We start from the raw sequence: 24070 nt of genomic DNA on the forward strand, positions 1-24070 counted from the left end.
GTGTGCATAAAGGAAGAATCAAGGTGGGAGGTGTTGTTACAGTAGAACAGTAACTCATTAGGAGAAAAATCATGGATAACGTCTCCTGGTCTTCCCCTATGTTACTTACAGTATAGTTAATCTTAATAAGAGTTAGGAAAATAAGTATTTGAAGTATTCAGTTCTATTTGCAGACATATAGACTCTTGTGAAGAGTTTACTCAGAAAATATCAGGAGCTGGAGACTGTTGCCTCATGTAGTTTAAAGATTCTTGGAGGGAGAATCGGAAGACCCACTAAGGTTGATTCCAGCTCTATCGTTTAATATCAGCATGACCCTGGTTGAATAATTCAGCAATTTAACTGCAGCTTTCCAATTCTTAACTTGTAATTCTTTTTACTTCTCTTACTGATCTTATAAGAGTGTCGTGATAATCAAGTGAACTATTCTGTGTCTAAATACAGGTGTCAAACAAATGTTTGCTGAGTAAAATAATGAATTAAACAAAGAATAAAAGGTTATCTTTTTCTACTTTATCTGAAGACCCCTCAAAGTTCCTATAGACTTAGCAGGTGAAATCCAAATAATTTTTATTTGAGGAAGTTTTTTTTTTCCCCTTTCTCAAGGCCCTGTATAGAATTTGAAACAGATTAGCTCTTATGCTTTTAAAGTCTTCTGTCTGGCCTATTTTCATCACCCTTACACGTCACTGAAACCTGTCCCCTCTCTTCTGATATTAGTGTATGTCCCATCCAGGACTTGGTTAGTATCTGAGATATTTTTAAGTAACCAGCTCAACCTGGCTAGGATACTCTTCAGTAGCTAAATGAAGAGTGTCAGGCAAATAGCACCTTTACTGTCGCACCTGTAAAGGGGAAGTTAACATTTTTAAATGGTTATAGCAAGTCCACCCTCCCCTCAGAAGATTTGAAGAGGGGGTTCTCTTTATGACAGCTGTGAGATCATAACTGTAAAAGGTCTTATTTAGGACTATTCTCAAAGGTAATCTGCCCAAACGTTTGGTCCACCTTAGGAATCCTGGGATCTTAATTGGTAATTTTAATAGGATTGACTTAATTCGTGTACAGAATGAAAAAGAATACTTTTAACTTAGAACTTCACACAGCATAAATCATTTGCCTGACAATGTTTAAACTTATAATGTGAAATGATGGTTATATCTTTTAAGCAATTTCTGTATATCAAATATAGATGAATATCAACTTTAAATGTTAGCTATAGAAGTGTGGTTCTAATAGTGACCACCAATTTGTTCTCTATAGGGCAATGATGAAACTGTGAGCCCAGACTAATGGAAATCTTTCTTAAATGTGATGATATGGTACTTAATTCTCAGAATCTGAAGTCAGACTCTCTGTGCCTGAATGCAAGCCTTGCAACTCACAACTTGTGATATTTTCAGCAAAATTAATTACTATGGACTGAACTGTGTCCTCCCAAAATTAAAATGTTGAAGCACTCACCCCAATATGATGGTATTGGGAGATGGGGCCTTTGGGAGGTAATTAGGTTTAGATGAGATCATAAGGTTTCATGATGAGATTAGTGCCCCTCTAAAAGTGTGGTCTCTCTCTTTGTGTCTGTCATGTGATGACACAGCAAGAAGGTGGCCGCCTGCAAGCCAGGAAGAAGGCTGTCACCAGGAACTGAATTTGTCAGCACCTTGATCTTGGACTACCCAACATCCAGAACTGTGAGGATTAAATGTCTGTTGTTTAAGCTACCCAGTCCATGGCATTTTGTTCTAGCAGGCCAAGAAGGCTAAGCCATTACTATTTCTTTAATTGCCTTAACTTCTCCATCTGTAAAATAGAGGCAGTAATTGTTCCTACCTTGCAGACTATGAGTTATTTACTACAAGTAAAATCCTCTGACTGTGCCTGACAAGTTGTTGTCCTCAATAAATGTTAACTACTGTTTTTCTCTCCATAAAAGTTTCCCGAAAGTAGGGATTTTTACCTGTTTGGATCCCAGATGTATCCCACTGTTTGATATAATGCCTAATACTTTGTAAGTGCCCTATTAAGTATTTGTTGAATGATCAGACTTCTCCAGATTCTCCTCTTCTTTCTACATCATTTTGCTTTTCCTTCATTTCCCTGATTCCTTCAACTTCCCCCTCTGATATTCACCCACAGTGACCAAAAGTTGATTTATTTTTGCCTCTGATTAGAACATATATGCAAATTTTAGAAAATTCTTTATTGCTTCTCAAAGTTCAATTTTTCTGTAAACAGTTTCCATCTGTATTATCTCTATAATAAATATTACTCTTATTTGCTATTTTATAAACCAAAAATTTTACACAAACAAATTTTCTCCATCTTCAAACATTCCTATTTGTGGTGTTGGTGAATTCTATATGAAGCTGCATTGGAAGAGAATTTCTAGATCTAAAAAGAATTCTAGTTTGAGCAGAACACTAAAAGCAGGTCCCCTTAATATTCAGAAGCCATATATCACGGTTAGTGCTTTCAGAATGTCATCACAATTCTACCAATTACTGTACGTTAAGTATATAATAGAAGGTAGATACTTTCACAATCAGTATTAAGTTGCATCACACAATGTGGCTTCTTTGAGGGTATCTGCATAGTACCTATGAGGATCTATAAAAACCAAGACTCTATCCATCATTTTTGAAAGGTTTTCAATTCCTGAGTTAGTGGCAATGACAAACAATTTGAATTTTGCTAGCAGTACATTCCAGTCCTTCACAACCAATATTATAAACCATCTATTCTCCTTTTCTGTTTCTTTATTTTTGTGTGTGGAATGTTTTAAACCTCGATAACTCTACTGTTTGCAATCCCCGTGTTTTGCTCTCTTCCTTATCCAGAGATTTTCAATAAAACTTTCTACAATGGGGGAAATGTTGTATATCTGTGCTTTACAATACAGTAACCAGTAGCCACATATGGCTATTGAGTACTTGACATGCAGCTAGTGAGACTAAGGAACCGAAAATTTAATTTAACTTAATCTAAGTATTTGTGATGTTTAAATTTAAATAGCCATATATGGCTACTGTCTATCTGTTTAGACAGCACATTAGGACTGATAAATGAAAGAGGCCAAAGCACTTTCATAACTTCACTTTGTTCTTGGGCTTTCAACACAAATGGAGTGACTCAATCCAATAGCATCATATGTTAGTGACTCAGATTCTTTTAGATCAATGTATGACTAAAAATGAATGCAACCCTGGGAGTCAATAAACAACATCTTATCAGCCTTTGACACTTTGTATTTATTACTGATTGGCAAACATTTATTACTGATTGGCAGCCTTTGACACTTTGTATTTATTACTGATTGGCAGCTGGAACTACTGGTTCTGAGAAGGGCATTTTCCATACTAGAAACATGATCCTAAAAAATTTCTCATATTTTTCATACTAGAGAATATTACTATAATCAGTTTCTTAAAAACAGTTACTTTTTTTTTTATATACATGGTGAGACAGAAGTCGTGATCTCATTGAATTTCAGCCAAGAAGACTAATTGACAAGGTCCCATTTGGCATTCCTGTCAAAAAGTATGGTGGAATTTTTATAGTCCTTTCTCGAGACATCGTATCCCCCAAATGCATACCACACAACTCAGTTTCTCCCTGCATAAATATTTCAAGGTTGTTTTATTGCCAATAAGAAGTATGCTTATTCCTCAAAGAGCTCTATTCTTGTCAAAAATATAAAAATTACCATATGAATGACATTCACAGGATGAATGAGATATTTTATAAGTGTTCATTCTTCTTAGGACAGGCGCAAATGATTTGGCAAAACGATTCTGACTTAAAAACCAAAGACCATTTAAACAAAAAAAGACCAGCAAGAAAATCTTTGCATATAGAAAAGCCAGGGGCCCTCAGAAGACGTGGGAAGATATGTGTAAAGCCAAAGAATTTTAACCTCATAGAGCTTCATTCATCATTGTGATGATTTCAGTGTAAATCTGATCATAAGCATCTAATCCTAATCCAAAATCAAGATGATTGTAAGAAGGAATTATCTTATGGTAAATGAAATTGCATACTCTTGATTCCAAGTTCTTAACATCTATTGGGTCCGCCAGAATGTCCTGTCCACCACTCCACACTGCTGTTGGAACCTTCATATCTTCCACATGGTATAATGGAGGAGTGGGCTAAAAGAAAATGAGGAATAGTAATGTTTATTTTAACAGCATATCCAACTATGAATTGTAAATTGGTTATTTTCTTCTTTCATGAAATGATAATGATTATTTTCTGTTTATTGAGTCCATAGAAATTATCTATAGAATCTCAATCTTTGTCAGACAGAAATGGACTGTTATCCAAGCCTTTAAATTGTACTAACAAATGATTTTCACAAACTAGAACCTCTGTGCTGCTTAGCTTCCTTGTATGTGAAATGGTGATATTAATAAATATCTGACAAGTCTAATGAGGTTCAAATGACGTGATAAATGGAACTGTGCTTTGTATAGTATTGTAGTAAAAAAATTATGTTTTTTTGTTTTGAACCCATCCTTAGGTCTATCTTTATCATCTTCCTGGGAAATGTAAAGTACTGCATAATCTTTTAAAAACAAGTGTTTTCTTAGATCTTTAATACATTTTCACTTTTGTCTTTCCAAAAAGGCCAAAGAATTCAATTTTGAAAAAGCAAAATTACCTGATTATGGTGTAGAATATTTAGAGATGGACTTCCCCAGTCATAAGCTTGAAATGTACCTTTATTAATAAGCTTAAATAAAGATAAAAAACTATTACTAATACAATCTTAAAAAATAAATAGAGCTAGAAATTGCTAAGTCTTACTGCCTCATTTTACAATATGACTCATTGATTTGCATTCAATGTCACCCATATATAAGTCTAGTACTTTTTCTACCACAATGCTATGTGCTCCTGGATGAATGACTTCTAAAACATATTCCCAGAGAACTAGGAATCAGACAAATTGGCACAAATAACATACTTTTAAGAAAAACATTAAGTACATTTTACACACATTTTAATAATGTTTAAACTACAGTAACTTATCATGCTATCTATTAAGCAAGGACCTAATAAACAGATGAAAAAACAACTATAAGTATGATTTCCTAGGGATTAATGGGTGTTTGCCAAGTTATTTTAAAATGCAAATTTTTTCTATCACTAATTTTGTATTATATTTTATTTTGGTGGTACAAAGTAAATTTCAGTTTGTAAATATTTCTTAATAACAAAATATTTCAAATTACTAGGATCCAAATTAATGAAGTCTTATAGTGCAAATAAAATATGCAATACAAATTTACTAGCACTATAAAGACTGCTTTATTGCTTTATAATTCAATTGACATTAAAAAATATTTTCAAGCAGATTCAATTAGTTTGCACTGAAAATTGATACATAGAAAAAATTTTTATCCTTTATGTAGAATGTCCCTTTTATAAAAATTGTCCTATGATGCTTCAAAATAAAGTAATTTTTGCAACGTAGTAAGAATGATTTCTGTTGCAAAAGAATTGTCTCAGAATTGGAAGGAGTAAGAAATGGGCCTTTTGTAGCACCCTAATTGTCAGACATAAGTAGTTCAAAGACTATCTCTTCTACAAAGTGGAGATGCTAGGCAGTGGAAATGTTCTAAACAGATATCTGCAAACAAGAAAATGGAATGAGGCATCATCTTTTTTTAGGAGGTGACATGTTGCTTTGTCGATTATGTGTCAATGGAGTAAAAAAATTCATGGCAATGAAGATAGATGGAATCTAAGAGTACCACCCATCTATAGATTTCAAATGGTATGTGCCTTGGAATAAGATGCTCTCGCACCCTGTGTATAGGCATCAGCTTACATCTTGGCAAATGGTATTAGGAACGTAAGATCATTTTATCCCCAATCTTTTGGCTGCCACATGGGAAATTCTTCTGAGGGAGTAATGAATGAAAGTTATCACAATTTACACATATACCTCAAGTGCTCCTAGAATTTCCATCTATCATTAACCCCTGAAGATTGCCAGAGCTGATGCTAAGTTGACATAAAATACATTTATACCAGTTTTCCATTTTGAACAGAAAAGAAAGCTATCACTTTTGATGGTGAAAGAAAGAAACAATTCTGCCTTTATCACATTCCCCTTACCCCCTCACACACAGGGGGGAGTATCTGTTCTTGGCATCAAAGAAGTTCCCTTTTATTTCCTCAAAAAGGGATGTAATCCATTGGCCACAAAACCAAACAGATAGAGTGATTGAGCCTTATCAAGTAGAAGAGGTTTCAAAAAAAAGAGAGGAGAAAGAGAGGCACAGAGAGAGAAGAAGAAAGAAGGGAATAAAGGAAAGAAGGAGGAAATGTAAGAAATTTGCCATTTATTATTGTCATCTGGTTGGAGATGACATATATAAATTATTATTAATTTTAACGAGACTATGAAAACAAATGACAGTACTGTTATGGATAGGTTTATAAAACACCTTCCTTTTTTGTTAAAACACTTAAATACCTCCCTCGATTAAGTGATAAAAATGTTGAGTTGCCTAACAAAATAAAAGATGCCAAATTAAATTGAATTTGGAATATTATAGTGGAGATATTTATACTAAAATTTATTAATTTATCTGAAATTAAAATTTAACTGAGCGTCCTATATCCTTATTTGTTAAACCTGGCAACTCTAAATAAAAGTCATTTAGTTGAAATTTAAGTTCTGCAATAACTTATCTTATTCTAGTCTCCAAAATCATTTTTTTACTACACCTCATCACATAGCCATGCCTTTCTCCTCATGCTTTTTTATAGATATTAGAAGCTCAATAAATATTGATTGATAGAATTTGAAAAGTTATACTTGAGCATAGTGTAACATATTTTGAACTGACGTTCCTGCTGGAATTTCTGTTAAATACACATCAAGACGACTCTAGAAGAAAGAAAAACAATATACACATTTGTCAATCATTAGTTTCCTTCCAAGAATGAGAATATTTCAAAATAGTAAAACTCTGTTACTTCTATGATTCAGACCTCTGTTTAATCGGTTCAGAAGGAAACATGATTTTCTCCAAAACCAGAAAAATCTAAATTTCTTTGTGTTTTATATGATAATGTTTGATCCAAATTTTTTTTCCTGAGAAAGAAGGATCATTTCCTGAATAATCAGTGTCTAGATGAATGACAGTAGATTTATTAAAATGATTCAGACAGAGGAAAAGATTAAAATTCCTTCACATATGATATTCAGACATACATTCATATATGATGTGAAGGTTTATAAGTGAATTTTGTACATAGTCATATAGATTACTACATCTCAGAAATATTGAACTTTAGAAATTATGTGCAAAATCCATCCTGGATTATAATACAGTTTGCCTATAATAAACAGATTAAAATATATATATTGGGTAAGTTAATTGTCCCTGGGTTTTAATTTTTACCTATTAAGATAATGATATAGCACCACTAACACATCATCAAGAAAAAATATTTACTTTAAATCATTAACAACACATACCTCATTTAAGTTTTGGGGATGATAACCACCTACCAATGTGAGTAAATTGTTACAAACTGCATCAAGTACCTCACGGTTGCACACATTCTGACCGATGACTTTATTCATAAATGTATTGAATAAAAATTCTTTTTCACCAAACAGGATCTGAAATGATATATTTGAGGGATAAGTTTTGATGAAAAAAATGTGTTTTGTCCAGTAGAAATCAAGAAAGAAGAAGTAGGAGGTACAAAATTGTAATGTATTACTGAAGAGTAGGATGAGTAAGTTCACTGTGATATTCTACACATAATATGAAAAAGTTGCCCAATAAAATAGTTTGTGTTAGAAATGCTTTTTAATAATTCAACTGGAATGAACATTTTTGAGAGTAATGAACTTGATCTGACTTCAGATAGATAAAATAGAATTTACTTTAATAGAGCAAATGAAAATAAAATTGTATATTTTTGATGCTGTGCTACATATAAATGGAAAACACACTCAGAATTACAACACATACACACAAGTAAGCAGGTAAAATTTGCTAATTTTAAGATATGTCCATTGTAAGAGAAGGTAGTAAAATGGGATTTATCAAGTGATTTTTAAAAAAGAGAGAAAATAAATTTCAAGAGTTGAGCAGAGGAGAAAAAGTGAGTTAGATAAAGTGATAATAGACTAAGAGATGTGGCAATAAAAGAGCAAGAATAGACAGTGAAGAAAAACGTTAAGAAAGTTTATTATAAAAAATATATATTTTCTTTGAAATCCTTCAAGGAGAAGATAGTGTAAAAAGTATACTCAGAGAAATTAATGAGGTAAAAACAAAGGAAATTATCTTAGAGACTAGAATTGTATTTATCTCAGGCATAGAAACTAAAAGAGAGGAAGATATAAAATTTGTAGATAAAAATGAAAGTAAATCAAAAAGGCACAGAATTTTACATAATGTATGATTCTGTTTACATACATTTCTAGAAATGTAAAAACTAATCTTTAGTGACAGAAAGCACTGTCACTATATCTGAGGTTGCTTAGGTCTGGGAGTGAGAGAATGACTGACTGAAAGGAACAGTTGGAAACTTTCTGGGGTGATGAAAATATTCCATAGCTTTATTTTGGCGGTAGTTAACATGGGTTTGCACATTTGTCAAAACTTATTGGACAATATATTTAAAATGGGTGCATTTTATTGTAGGTAAGTCATACCTACAGTAAATTAATGAAAAAATAACATAAAAAATCACAAACATGGCAAACATAACATTTAAAGGAGCATCATATAAGATGTTATAAAGAAAAACCTACAGCACAAAGACACAACCTTTGGATGTTAAGAGAATATACTTTGTATGCATTTTCTATGAAAGAGGCAAAGCTAAAGTAAGAGTGAAATTAATTACACAGAAAGAGGCTCGCTCTAGAGTACACCTGGGTAGTATATAATGCAAACCAAATATTACTGCAAATATAGAGACTTTAAACAACACAATAATTTTATTTATTTGAAATATTTGTAACAGGGCCTGGGAAAATGAGCGAACCCACATTCTTTTCGAGCATACAACAAAAAATTTACAAAAACTGACCAGGGATGTGACTTCTATAAACTCAGAAGAAGACCTTCAAAAAGCCACTCCACAGTAATAGCTTTGAGAACTGTCAAAATCAACTTTTTGATAATTCTGGAAGTTAACCAAAAGCAAGCAATGATCTATAGAGTGTAACTTTAAGAAAACTCTTGAATCTTGGTAAAAATAATGAATTATGAGATGTTTTAGCTTGTGATAATCCTCTGTCCCTTTCCCAGTCTGTAGCAGCTCTGAAAACTGGGAGGCTTGCAACCAATACAGCTTTGTAAATAGCTTCCTTAGCAGCCACTAAGGAAGGCAATGAATGGTTTGAAGCTCCTCAAAATGCCCACTCTCCAGTGAATCATCATTATTTAACCTGTCTGGCAGGTCTTGGAACAATACTATTCATAGAGCTTGTCTTTATTTGACCTGACTCAGAGCTTACTAAGTGGGAAAAGCCCTATCCCATCTTTAGAGACCTGTGAGACACTATCAAACATGTTAACGTATGCATAATTGGAGTCTAGAAGAGGAGGAGAGAGAGGGGCAGAAAGAATATTTGAAGAAAGAATGGCTAAAATATTCCCAAATTTGGTGAAAAACATTTATCTTCATATAAAAGAGGGTGAACAAACACTAAGTAGGATGAACTCGAAACGGATCCAGACCAAGACACATCACAGTCAAACTGTCAAAAGATAAAGACAAAGAACTTTGAATGCAGCAAGAGAAGCAACTCATCACGTAAAAGAAATCCTCAATACAATTAACAGATGATTTCTCATCACAAACAACAGAGATTAGAAGACAGTGAAATGGCATATTCAAAGTTCTAAAAGAAAAAATGGTCAACCAGGAATTCTATATCTAGAAAAATTATACTTAGAAACAAAGGAGAAATTAACACATTTCTAAAGAAACAAAAATTAGAGAATTGGCCACTAGCAGACCTGACCTACAAGAAATACTAAAAAGAGAATTCAGGCTGAATGAAAGGAATTAGCCAGTAACTTCAATTCACATAAATAAAGAGGGCCAGTAAATGGAAGTACATAGGTATTTACGAAAGACAGTAAAAATGTATTTTTGTTTATAATTCTTTTTACCCTCCCTGATTTAAAAGGCAATAATTATAATAATGTGGTGATGGACTTTAATATATAATATATAAATATGTAATATATATGACAAGAATAGAATAGAGGGAGAAGAAATTGAGCTATATTGATCAAAATGTTTATATACTACTAAAGTTAGTATTAATCTAAACTTGATTGTTTTAAGATGTCATTTGTAATCCTCAAGACAAGAAAAAAATAACAAAAGACATAGTATAAGAAACAGAAATAGAATTAAATGGTACAACTAAAAATATTTAACACAAAAGAAGTTAGCAATGGATGGATAGAGGAACAAAACGGCATAAGCCATATAGAAACCCAGTAACAAAATGGTAGGAAAAAAATGCTACTTTACGAGAAATTACATTAATCTTAAATGGATTAAATACTCCAATTAAAAGACAGACATTAGCAGAAAAGATTAAAAAAATGTGATACAACTACAGATTCAATGTAATCCTTGTAGAAATCCCATCTTCCATTTTTGCAAAAATTGGTAAGCTGTTCCTAAAATTCACATGGAAATGCAAAGTACCCAAAGTAAGCAAAACCATCTTGATAAAGAAGAAAAAAGTTGGAGGATTCACTCTTCCTCATTTCAAAACTTATTACAAAGTTACCAAGATAGTGTGGTATTGGCATAAGGATAGACATATAGATAAATGTAATAGAACTGAAAGTCTAGAAATAAACCCCTATATATATATGGATTTATATATATATATAGTCAACTGATTTTCAACAAAGGTGCAAGTAAATTGAATAAGTTAAGAAGGGTCTTTGCGAAAACTAATGGTCTGTGACAATTTGATGCCCATATCAAAAAATGAAATTGTCCTCTTTCCTCACACCAGTACAAAAATTAACTTAAAATGGATCACAAACCTAAATGTAAGAAGTAATAGTATAAAACCTTCAGAAGAAAAGGAAGAAATCTTTGTCACCTTGGTTTAGGCAAAGATTTTTTAGATATGACACCAAAAACACAAGGGACAAAAGAAAAATGATGAAATGGACTTCATCAAAATTAAAACTTTTCTGCTTCAAAAGACATCATTAAGACAGTTAAAAGACAGTGCATAGAATGGGAGAAAATATTTGCGAGTCATACATCTGATAAGGGACTTGTATCCAGAATATACATACAGTTCTTAAAACTCAACCATAGACAACTACAAATGAGTAAAGGATTTGAGACAACTACAAATGAGTAAAGGATTTGAGTAGACATTTCTCCAAAGAAGAGAAATAAATGGCTGATAAGCACATGAAACAATATTTAACATCATTAGCCATTAAGGCAATGCAAATCAAAACTGCAATGGTAAACTACTTCACACCCACTCGGATGTCTATGATAAAAAGACGAGATAATAAGGAGTACTGGCCAGAATGCAGAATGCTCATACACTGCTGGTGGGACTTATAAATACGATATAGTTACCTTGGAAAACATTTAGGAATTTCTTTAAAAAATTAAACATAGAGTTATCGTATACCCAGCATTCCATTCCTAGGTGTATACCCAATAGAAATGAAAACGTATGTCCACACAAAAACTTCTAAACAAATATCCATTGCAACACTATTCATAATAGCAAAAAAACTGGAAACAACCCCAATGTCCACTAATGGATTGATAAATGGAAAAACAAAAGTGGTATATCCATACAATGAAATATTATTCTGCCATCAAAAGGAAGGAAGTACTGATTTCTGGTACAACATAGATAAATCTTGAGAACTTTATGCCAAGTGAAAGAAACCAGACACAGAAAATCGCATATTATATGACTTCACTTATATGAAATTTCTAAAATAGGCAAATCTATAGAGACAGAAAGTTGATTAGTGGTGGCCAGGTGCTAGGGGAAGGGAACAATAGGGTGTTTCTTTCTGATATCATGAAAATATCCTGGAATCAGATAGTAGTCATAGTTGAAACAAATAAAAATCCATGAAACAAGAGTTTTCAAACACGTGATATCAGGCAGCACAAGATAGTGATCCCTGAAAAAGGTAAAAGGTGGAACAAACAAATTGAGCCCCAGAGTTGCTCAGCTATTGCCTGAAGAGTATTCCCAGGCCACAGCACAGGAACCCCAGCAAAGCTGGGAAAGCTATGTGAATTAATGAGATAGGGTTGAGATTTTGTAGAAGGCCAAGGTAGCTAAATTTACCATGGAAAAGAAGGAGAGAGAATGAGAGAAAGAGAGAGAGAGATACCCAGAGAGAGAGAAGAAAGAGATCCAGAGATCTACAGGGGTTCCACCTGGATTCTTAAGCTTAGTATACAACTATATATGCACTTGAGGAAGCATACTCAATGACAGGAAATGAACCATATGAAAAAATTGGCGGTAACAATTCCTGGAGCCAGAAGGTCTGTGCCCACCAACCAGATTTGAAAACCTCACAATTAACCATTATTAGAGTAATTAGTGAGTAACTGACACAGAGGAAGGAAAAATTACATCTAGACTAAAGGCTGTTCTGGTTTCTACTAACAAAGCAAAAGAGCAAGCCTCAAAATTAGCAAACTGCATTGCACAACAGAAGCTCAAAACTGTTTCTAGAAATATCCAGCATGCAATAAGAAAAAAGTCACAAAGACTGGCAATCAATCAAAAACTACCAGTCACACAAAGAAGCAGGAATTAGACCCATATGGGGAGAAAAATAAATCAATAGAAAGATTCAGAACACAAATATTATAATTAGTGGACAAGAATACTAAAAGTTATTTTACCTATACTCCAAATGTGTAAGACATTAGAAGAAAAAATGAGCATGTTAAGTAGAAACATGGATGATATGAAAAGACCCAAATTGAAGTTTTAGAAATTAAACTTAAAATATCTGAGACGTAAAACACACTGCATAGGATTAGTAGAAAATGAAATAGTGAAGAAGAAAAGATTATTTAACTTGAAGACATAAAAATAGAAATTAACCAAAAAGCAACATGCAGAGAAAGTATTGAAAAGAAATAAACGAGTATCAGTGATGCATGGAACAATTTAAAAGTCCTAATATATGCATCATTTTAGGCCCCAAAGGAGAGGCTGGAGAGGTGGTCCTAGAAAATGTTCTTTAAGAAATAATTTCTGAAATTTTTAAAGTTTGATTTTCCCAAACTATGTACCCATAGATCCAAAAGGCTTAATGAATCCCAGGCATAAGAAACATGAAAAAAATTATACCAAGGCACATAAAAAAATTGCTTAAAACTAGTAATAAAAGAAAAAATCTAAAAGTGGTCAGAATGAAAGACATTACATAATAGAGGAAAAATCATAACAATAAGAGACTTCTTGGAAACAATGCAAGCCAGGAAACATGTAGCAACATCTTTATCAATGAGAAATAAAAAAAACTATAAACCTAGAATTCTATCCCCAGTGAAAATATCTTTCAGAAACAAAGGTAAAATAAAGAAAATTTAAAAAGCTGATATAATTAATTATCAACAACATAAAAAATGTTAAAAGAAGTCCTATAATCAAAAGGAAAATGATACCAGATGTAAATCAGATTCTACACAGTGAAATGAAGAACACAAGAAATAGTAAATATACAAGAATATGTAAAAAATGCCTTTCTTGTTTTTTAATGAAGAAATAATTTAGAAGATAAGTTACTGTCTAAACAAGGAAAGAATAATGTATTTTGGTGTTGGTAACATATATCAACCTAAAAAGTATATGACAAAAATAGTACAAGTTCCAGGAGAGGGGAAATGAGAGTTTACTGTTTTAAGGTTATCATACTATATGCTAAGTAGTAAATATTACTTGCACATAGACTGTGATAAGTTACAGCAGTATACCATAAACCCTGAAGCAACCGTGAAAAAACAAAACAAAATAAATTGATACACTTAATAAGCCAATAAAGGAGATAAATGAAATCATAAAATATATCCAGTTAATCCAAATAAGGCAGAAAAAAGGGAACAAAGAACATATTGGACAAATACAAATAAATAGCAAGTTTTATACCAACCACAATAATAATCATATTAAATATAAATGGTCTAAACACATTTACTTTATTAATTATTTCAACAATAATTAAAAGACAAGAATGGTTAAATAGGATTAAATAGAAAGTTCCAACTCTATGGTTCTAATAGAAATCTACTTTATATATAAAGACAAATAGGTTGAGAAATAGAATGGAAAAATATGCTATGATAACATTAATCAAAAGGAAGTTAGAGTGGCTGTATCAACCTTAGACAAGATAGATTTTAGAGCAAAGAATATTAACAAAGATAAAGTGGGCCATTTAATGACAACAAGATCAATTCATCAAGAGGACATAAAAATCCTAAATGTCTGTGTACCTAAGAAAGCTTTGAAATGCGTGAAACAAAAACAGATCTGTAGGGAGAAATAGACAAATCCACAATTACAGTGGGAAGTTTCATCAATAATAGATAGAACAAATACAAAATCAGTTAGAATAAGGAAATCTTGACGATATTTTGACCAACATCACTTAATTGACATTTAAAGAACACTCCACCCAACGCAGCAGAATACATAGTTAATGTACATTCTTTTCAATGCATATGAAACATTTACCAAGATGGACCACATTCAAGACTATAAAGGAAGATTCAACGAATTGAAAAGGATTCAAATTATGTAAACTATGTTCTCTGGACAAAAGAGAATTAGATTATGAATCAATAACAGAAAGATACTTGGAAAACCTCCAGATACTTGGAAACTGTATAATACACTTTCAAGTAACCAAAGGGTGAAATAAATAAGACATCAAAAGAAAAATTGAGGTATTTTAACTTGAATGAAAATGAAATCATAACATATTCAAATTTGTTGAATATCCCTAAGGCAGTACCTACAAAGAAATTTATAGCCATAAGTGCTTAAACTAGAAAAGAAGAAAGTTTAAAAAGCAATGATCTAAGAAACCAGGAAAGGAAGAAATTACTAAATCAAAAGTTAGAAGAAAGGAAACAATAAAGATCAAGTGGAAATCAATCAACTATTAAAAATACATGATAGGGCAAATCAGAAAAATCAAAGGCTAGTTCTTTGAGAAGATTAATAAAATTAATGTCTCTATCCAGACTGATCAGCACAAAAAGGAAAGATGCAAGAAATTACCAATATCTAGAACAAGACAAGGGACATCACTACAGATTCTATACAAATTAAAAGAATAGCAAGGAAATATTATGTATAATTTTGTGGCAATAAATTCAATAACAGAACAAATGGGCACACTGAAGAAAGATTACCAAAGTTTATTCATGCATAGATAACCTGTACAGCTGTAAGTCTATCAGAGAAATTCTTTTTGTAGCTAAACACTCCCAACAGAGAATTCCAGGCTCAGATGACTTTACTGGCAAAATATATCAAATATGTATAAAAGATAGAATGCCAACTATATATAATCTCTTCCAGAAAAATGAAGCAAAAGGAATACTTCCCAACTCATTTTATGAGGCCAGTATTACTCTCATACCAAAATTAGAAAAAGAGATTATAAGAAATGAAACTACAGCCAATAGGTCTTATGAATAGAGATGCAAAAACGTTTAAAAAATTTTTTTCAAATTGAAGACACCAATATATAGAAAGCATAATACATCAAGATCAAGTGTGGTTTATCCCTAGAATGAGAAGTTAGTTTAACCTTCAGAAAATCTATCAGTGTAATTAACCCTATTAACAGATTACTAAAGAAAGATCATGGGATCATTTCAACAGGTGCAGAAAAAACACCAAACAAGATCCAACATTCATTCCTGATAGACATTCTCAGCAAACTAGGACTAGAAGGTAACTCACTTAAATTAATAAAGTGTCTATGAAAAACCCATACTTAATATCATATAGTAGTGAAAGACAGAATGCTTTCCCTCTAAACACAGGAAAGGATGTCTGCTCCTGTTCGTTATATTCAACACTGTCCTGGAGGTGTTAGCCAGTACAATAAAGCACACACACACAAATTAAATTTAAAAAGTATGGACACTAAAAAAATAAAGAAGTAAAACTGTCTTTATTCATAGAAAATATGATCCTCTAAATAGAAAACTATGAATCTAACAAACAGCAATTAGAACTAATAAGTGTGTTTAGCAAGATTGTAGGATATAACATCAATGTACAAAAATAAAGCTTTTTCTATATCCTAGCAACTAACAGTCAGAAATTATTATTTTTTTAAACCTGGGAAAAATTGGAGAAGCCTTAAATAAATAGAAGGAATATTATTTTCATGAACTGGAAGATTCAAAATCCCAACAAAGTTTTGGTTTTTTTGTTTGTTTGTTTTGCTTAACAGAAATTGGTAACTAATTTTAAAGTTTAGTGCAAGGAACTATAATAGGAAAATAATTTTTATTTATTTGTTTATTTTTGTGAGCAAGACTAGTCCTGAGCTAACATCCCACACCAATCCTCTTCTTTTTGCTGAAGAAGACTGGTCCTGGGCTAACATCCATGCCCATCTTCCTCTACTTTATATGGGACGCTGCCACAGCACGGCTTGACAAGCGGTGCATCTGTGCGCATCCGGGATCTGAACTTGCCAACCCCAGGCCGCCGCAGCGGAGCTCACTCACTTAACCACAACGCAACCAGGCCAGTGCCCAGGAAAATAATTTTTAAAAAGAAGAATATAGGTGGAGAAGTCACAATTCTTGGCTTCCAGAATTACTATAAAGATTTTCATAGGCATGAAATGTTTAACTAGTCTACTCAACAACAATAGTGGGATATGCAAGTTAAAAATAAAGTTAAGAAGGTAGTTGCTGCTATTTTTAATAACAGGCCTAAACCCAGAATGTTAGTTAACACTTTTTATATAAAAAGAAGCGCAACAAACACATGGCAATATTATCTATGTTTTTAAGAGTACATATGTATGTAAATGCGTAAAAATAGCTGGAAATATAAACTAGTAAAAGTTATAAGCTCTGAGGAGAGGGGATGGATGGATGCAAGTACACATATGAAAAGATGCTCATTCATTAGTCATTAGGTAAACGCAAATTAAAGCCACAGCAAGAAACCACTCCACACCCATTAGAATGACTAAAATTTTAACCCGGGAACACCAACTGATGGCAAGAATGCAGAGGAACTGTTACCATCACATTTCGTTGGTGGTGCAAACTGGAACAGCCACTTTGGAAAACTGACGTTTTTCATAAAGTTAAACATTCTCCGACCATATGATCATTGTTGTTACCACGAACAATAAGATTTCCAATAATTTTATTTATCTTTCATTAATATATTTCCTATATTTTCTACAATATTCCTGCACTAAATATATAATTAAAGTAATGACTACAAGTGTAATGGAGAGACTTTAGTGTAGGCAGAGGCAAGATGATGGCACAAAAAGAATGAAAGTTGAAAGGGGAGAAAACACTTTCAACTTATTGAAATTTCAGTGTGCAAAATTAAAGATCATGGTAGTAAACTTGAAAGAGAAATAGAGATTGTGGATTTGCATAAGAAGAAACTGCATTAACAATGATTTGTAAAGACAGACAATACATATAAGGAAAAAAGGGGAAAAAAATCTTGATGAACTGGGTGATGCAAGGCTGCGCACCACACAGAACTCAACATCAAGTTGAGGAGAGAGCTACATTACAGCCAAGCCAGTGAGGGACACTGAGCGTTTTAATCCAGCAGGAGGCTGTCAGCATCTCTCTTCTTTTGCTTGGCTCACATTTCCTCATTCTGAAAACTATAAGCATATGCTATAAGGAATCACAAACCTTGAACAGTGTTGGGTGGATGGAAGCAATAAGGCGCAAAATACTTGTTGTGTATGTAAGAGTGGCAACTGGACCCAGTGAAAAATTGATTTTAATCTTTTCAGCCAGTTGTGGGTTTATTGCAAATGCTGCAAAAGCTGAAAGAAAACAAGAGAAGCGACTAGTTTCCCAGGGTTCTCTCTTACTTCCAATTCGCATTGTCATTTGGCTAGTCCACCTAACATTATATAACATGGCTGTTACTTTTGCCATGTGTCCCAGACTGGTCTCCAGGGATATCCCTACAACTAGCCCTGCACATGGCCACCAGATTAATTTCTCTAAATCTCATTCAGTTTGTCTGAGTGGTTGCTGATTCCATAGCCTGACATTCAGTGACTCGTAGTGTTTTATTTCATTAGCCAACAATCTGGAAAAAATAAACCATTCCTCCTCCCATTGGCCAATTTTTCTTATACTTTCGGGATTCTAATTGGTACTTATATGCTTTCCTCTCTGGGCTGTTCCACCTGTTTTTTCTCTATTGATTACTTGGAATCTGGTTTACGTGTATTGAGGACCTAGATACATCCTCTACTATTTGGGCCTCTTTTCCAGAGAGGCTGAGCAATCTGCCTTCCAAAAGACCATCCATATTCAAAGCTCAGCTCAACATTCTTTTTTTTTCATAAAATCTTCCCTAATAACTACGTTGAAGGAGATGTCTCCTTCCAAGGCCACAGGATGACTTTCATGGCCCCAGACACTTTTGCCTTCATGGGACTCTTCCTCCACACACACAAAACAATGCAAAACCATATTTTGTGATTGTGTTGATATAAACACGAATATATTCTATGATAGATTATTTTCATTTTTTTCTGAATTTAAAAGAACTTAAATACTTTTTTGGTACCTAAAGTATCATGAACCCTAAGAACTTGGCCTCCCATGCCTAATGGGTTAGTCAGCAATCTCCTCTCTGCTCTCCTTTTTCCTGTCCACCCGACTGCCCTTAAGCCTTTTGTCAATGCTATTCCTTTTGCGATGGTTCTCCAAAAGTGGTGGTTTTGCCACAAAAAAGGGACATTTGGCAATGTCTGGAGACACTTTTGGTTGTCACGACTCCAAGGATGAAAGGAGGAGGATGTGCTATCTGAATCTAGTGGGTAGAGATCAGAGATGCTATTAAGCATCCTACTATGCACAGGGCAGTCTCCCACAGCAAAAATGTGTGGCCAAAATATCAGTAGAAATGAGAGTGAGAATTCTTGCCTTATTGGATTTTGAGCTTTGAGGAAATGAGATTTCTTTAGTATACAGTATGTATTGCAAATATCAGCCAGCCAAGTATATTTCAAATGGTAGGTACACTGCCCAGTTAAACAAATAAATATTTGAATTAATTAGAAATGTTTTCCTGGTGAGTTGAAAGGTCTGGAAGCATCTAATCTTTATTGGATTTTCAGTATAAAAATTAACACGCCTCATACCAGCCTAGAGCAATACCAGGCAATCCTCAAAGAAAGCTCACCGGGCAGCAGAATGTAACTTCTCAAAGAAGCCAAACTAACAAGGCTACAGACTTTTCATAAGAAGTGTCAACACACACAGCTTTCTAATAAGAAAGCACTATAAGGAAAAGAAAAAAAAAAACATGCCAGGTCCTCAATCTTGGAAATTCCAGGTGCAGAGAATCTCAGGTGAATCTAATACAAGCATCTTGTTAAAAGTGTGTGGTATGATTGGAAAGATGATGTTAATATATGATGATATCCAGTATTGTTGTTCATTTTAAAAAGATTATGCACTGATCTACCATAATAAAACAATTATCATTGGCTTTTAAATTTTGCTCCTTTTGTCTTATCTGTTTGTTCTGAATAATTATAGTGAATATGTGTGATTTCTAAAAATGAAATTTTTTTTAAAAAGAAATGTTTTCTTTGTTGTTTCTTAAAATAAGAATTATAGCACAATCAGATTCTAGTATTTCTTCGCATACCAATAAGGGCGCCCTGGGAGTAGCCCACATAATAAATTTGCTTTTGTCCTGTTTTCTTCACAATGAAATCAATGGTGGCTGGCAGATCATATTTCACCATTTCATCAAAACTGCATGAAACAAAAATGGATACAACTTGTTTTAATTCTTTTTAGTAGTAATAAAGTTATTTTCATGTTTTAAACTATGGACTTAAAGAACCCCTCTAAAGGGAGACTTGGGTAGTAGGAGCTAACATTGATTTAACACTTTCCATATGTTAGCTGCTACTATGCTACCTGCTTCTAAGTACCACTTTATTCAATACTCACAAAACACCTTTGAGATAAGTTTGTAACTATGCACATTGTAGAGCTGGGGAAACCGGAAACGTGCCTGTGATCCTAGCCAATAGCTGATAGACTAAATTTCAGAGTACTCTTGTTCTAGAGGCCAACTTCTAAGACACTACATTATATGGCTTTCCCATAAAGGAAATATGAGCAATATACTGTTTAAAACTGGGTAGCAGATGAAATAGTTGCTCAACTTACAAAGATGAAAATAGGAAGTTTCTTTGTTTAGGCAAATGGACAAGGGCAAATGCCATGTTATTCCACTGCTCTGTGACACAGAGCAACCATGTGCATTTTACCCTGTCTTCTCCCCCCTCCTCCATTCTTTCTTTTTTCTGAAAACAGCAGGATTCACACTCAAAGTCAAAGGAGTGGATGGATTGGCAATGTATTAATGTTTGGGAAGCTGGGGGAAGAACAGGAAATAATGTGTTTTTCATATATTTTCTTCCATATTTTAGGCACATTAAGAACAATATAGAGCAATTTTTCCATTTAAATCTTAACTATTATTCAACAGTGACATATTTAACAAAATACCTTCATTCCAATTCTGCAAATTTATTTAAATATTAATAATATAAGAAACATTTAACCCATTTTTAAGTCAAAATAAGACAATACAGATTTTTTTCCCTACCTGAAAGCCCAGAATTCTTTGAAATCTGTTTCCAGGTACAAGTGTTTCCTGGAGAACCTATTTCCTCTGCTGTTTCCCAACCAAACATCATAACCAGCATCTGCCAGAACAGAGCCCAGGCTGCTGTTGGGAGGATTCAAAATCCAGATATTGGAACTTAATAGCACATCATGCTATAAATACACAATTGGCTTTTGGACTGAAAAGAAATCATGGAAAATATTTTATAACAGAAAAGTCCACTGCAAATTACAACACAGGTTTTCAAACTACCGTAATACAGTCAGGACTATTTGGCTTGTATCCCAAAGAAACGTGCTAACAATTTATTACATTTATTTTACAAACAAATATTATTCCATAATCCACAGGGCAGAAGAATTTCCACATCCTTTTCTTGCCCCACCTCCTCAACTGTAAATTTCCTTAGTGGATGTTTTTAATTTCTATGATTTATAAGTTATATTCTTTTTAAGTAAAGAGTTTATGCTTCATGAAAAGCAAAAGAGAAATAACCAGAAACAGAAATGCTTTGGGCCCCCCAAAATTCATGTGCTTATTATTAAAGAAAAAGGTTATGCTCCTGAACTTGAATAGCATCTGCATCCTCTCAGTTCTTGGGCAGAAAGGAGGAGTGAACCAGATCTCTGTTGTTACACCATCAAGAGCAATTATGAATACTTCCTTCAGCAAACTGAAGCATCCCGGAGAATAATGTGGTTGAAAGTTCTGTGGCTTCTATTCAGGGACTCTGAGTTCCCACCCAGTGCACCAAATAAAATTCATGGGCCAATATATGCTCCACTTTCTCATCACAGAAGACAATATAAATCAGGTGTCACTCAGACCCTCAGCTTTATCTCAGAGAGTCAAGGAGATGCTAGGGTTTTTTATGGGTAACTTAATCTCATCTTCTCTGATTAGAAGGTATTTGACTAGAATGTATTTGATTCAGGACTTGAAAGTTTCATTTTTTCCCCATCATTCCAATCCTACCTAAATGATTAGCGTCATTCTTTCCATGAGGAATTCGGTAGAGTGGAAGGGTGTAACCATCTGCGGTTATAACTTCATGCATTTCATGTGGGTAACCCCAGTAGGAAATCATCTGAGTCTGAATGGAGAAAAGACAAAACATTATCAGCTTCATGAATTCACTTGGCCATTTCTATGCTTCTTAAAGTAGAATTTCTTATTGGTTGGGGTAACATATGCTATGTAAAGCGAGCTTTCAGATCCTAATAATAAAAGAAATTTTAAAAGAATGAATGAAAGTAATAGTGCCAAAGTTTCTGGAAGTGTGCTTTTTTTAATTAGTGATGAGAATAACTTACAGTATTCATATTGGCTTCAGGATTCACAGGTTTTTTTCCAAGCAAACAAAATGCATTTCCAACCATCTGGATCAAGCACACTGTTGTAAGTAGCCACCACATTTTGAACCTACTAGGGGGAAAAGTTATTAGCATAATGCAGTAAATGTTACAATGTAAAGTCTTGTTATTGGCTGCCTTGCTATTTGCTTCACAGATTTTCTATTTGTCACCTTATCCTCTGGTTTTCCCTGTGTCTTATTGCCTTATCTGTTAGACGGTTTTACAACACTTCTGTTATTCTGGTCATTTCCTTTCAGTTGCGTACGTGATTCTATTTTTTCAAAGGTCCTTTTATCTGTCAACCTACCCTTGTAGACTTGATGTCAGGGCTGCCATTTAATAACTGTTATGGGTTGAACTGTGTCTCTCTGCTGCTCCTTGCCCCCAAAAAGATATGTTGAAGTTGTAACACTCAGTACCTTAGAATGTCACTGCATTTGGAAAGAGGGTTATGGCAGGTTATTTAAGTTAAATTAAGATTATGTAAATTAAGATGAAGTAATACTGGAGTAGAATGAGCCCCTAATCCTATATGATTGTGTACTAATAAGAAGACTGCCATGTGAAGACGCACAGGGAGAATGCCATGTGATGACGAAGGCAGAGATTGGAACCACAGCTGCAAGCTCAGGAATGGCACAGATTGCTGGCAAGTCACTAGATGTTAGGAAGAGGCAATGAAGGTTCCCCTACAGGTTTCAGAGGGAGCATGGCCCTTCAAACACCTTGATTTCAGACTTATAGCTTCCAGAACTGGTATAATTTTTGGTTATTTTAAGCCACCCAGTTTGTGATACTTTGCTATGACAGTCCTAAGAAACTGATACACCATCTGTTGGAAAAAGGAAAGAAAATTAACACCTGGACTGATCTTTATTGAAATTGTTAATAATAAAACAAGGCAGTCCGTGATTTACTGTCTGTTTTGTATGTGAGAACTTCCTTTAATCACCTCAAAAAGGTAGACCAAATGTTACACAAACATTGACAATAGAGGAAAAGTTTAGATTCAAAGATGACCTATTAAATGCCCTTTTGTTCACTCACTGTACTACACTTGATGCATACTGCTTAATCAGTGACCATTGCTCTATTTCAAAATTATAGGTGTCCTGATTCCTCTCCATTCCTACTGCAAAGATCTACACCAACTCTTCCCCTCTCCCTAATGGATGTTATTCCTAAGGGATGCCTGCACTAACACAACCCCCCCTCTCACCTCCACCTTGGAAATGCTCCACTGTCTCCCATTTCCAGCCCCCAAAATTTTCTTAAAGTTGCAGACTTTTCGTTTGCATATCCAAAGTATCCTGTAGTTTCCATGGCCGCAGTCTTCAGCTCTAACCTTGCCACACTCATTCAACAAGAAAAAGTTGAGCCTGAGGGATACATAAAGGAATGGAATGTTCTCTGCCTTCAAGGTGCTAACAACCTAGTGATCCTTCAGCAGTAACAGCTCCTTCTACTTGCTTTCTTACCTCTCCTGCCCAGGCACTTCTCAGTCCCTTCTACTTCTGGTCTACTCAGGGCCTATGTGCTTGCCCTTAAAATCCCATAGGTAAGCTGAAGCTTTAGACCTAGTTAAATAGAAAGATGACTGGGTAACAAGATAGTAACAGAGCATCTTGCTCAGTCCCTGGCTCCCTAGGCATTTGCTGCTCAATAAATGAAAATTAATATTATTAGTAGTAGTAGCATCTTCAGATCCAATAAGTCTCTTTGCAATAGCTCCAGACCTTCTAAAGAAGAACTAAATTGAAATTAAAAATAACTGACTCCA

The 24070-nt window shown here is 33.9% G+C and overlaps 1 protein-coding gene across 1 annotated transcript; it reads right to left on the minus strand.

The window, feature by feature from the left end:
* Nucleotides 1-3476: 3476 nt before the first annotated feature.
* Nucleotides 3477-22350, minus strand: LOC101406748 (gastric triacylglycerol lipase-like). Its single transcript, XM_014794987.2, is given in 9 exon segments — nt 3477-4151; nt 4664-4735; nt 6833-6904; nt 7499-7645; nt 17956-18092; nt 19940-20049; nt 20915-21113; nt 21911-22028; nt 22249-22350. Coding segments are annotated over 9 exon segments (1191 nt in total). The 3' UTR covers nt 3477-3917.
* Between the last annotated feature and the right edge of the window lie 1720 nt (nt 22351-24070).

The sequence above is a fragment of the Ceratotherium simum genome, chromosome 6 (genome assembly GCF_057802395.1).
Source record: "Ceratotherium simum simum isolate JZ-2026a chromosome 6, ASM5780239v1, whole genome shotgun sequence".
NCBI lineage: Eukaryota > Metazoa > Chordata > Mammalia > Perissodactyla > Rhinocerotidae > Ceratotherium > Ceratotherium simum.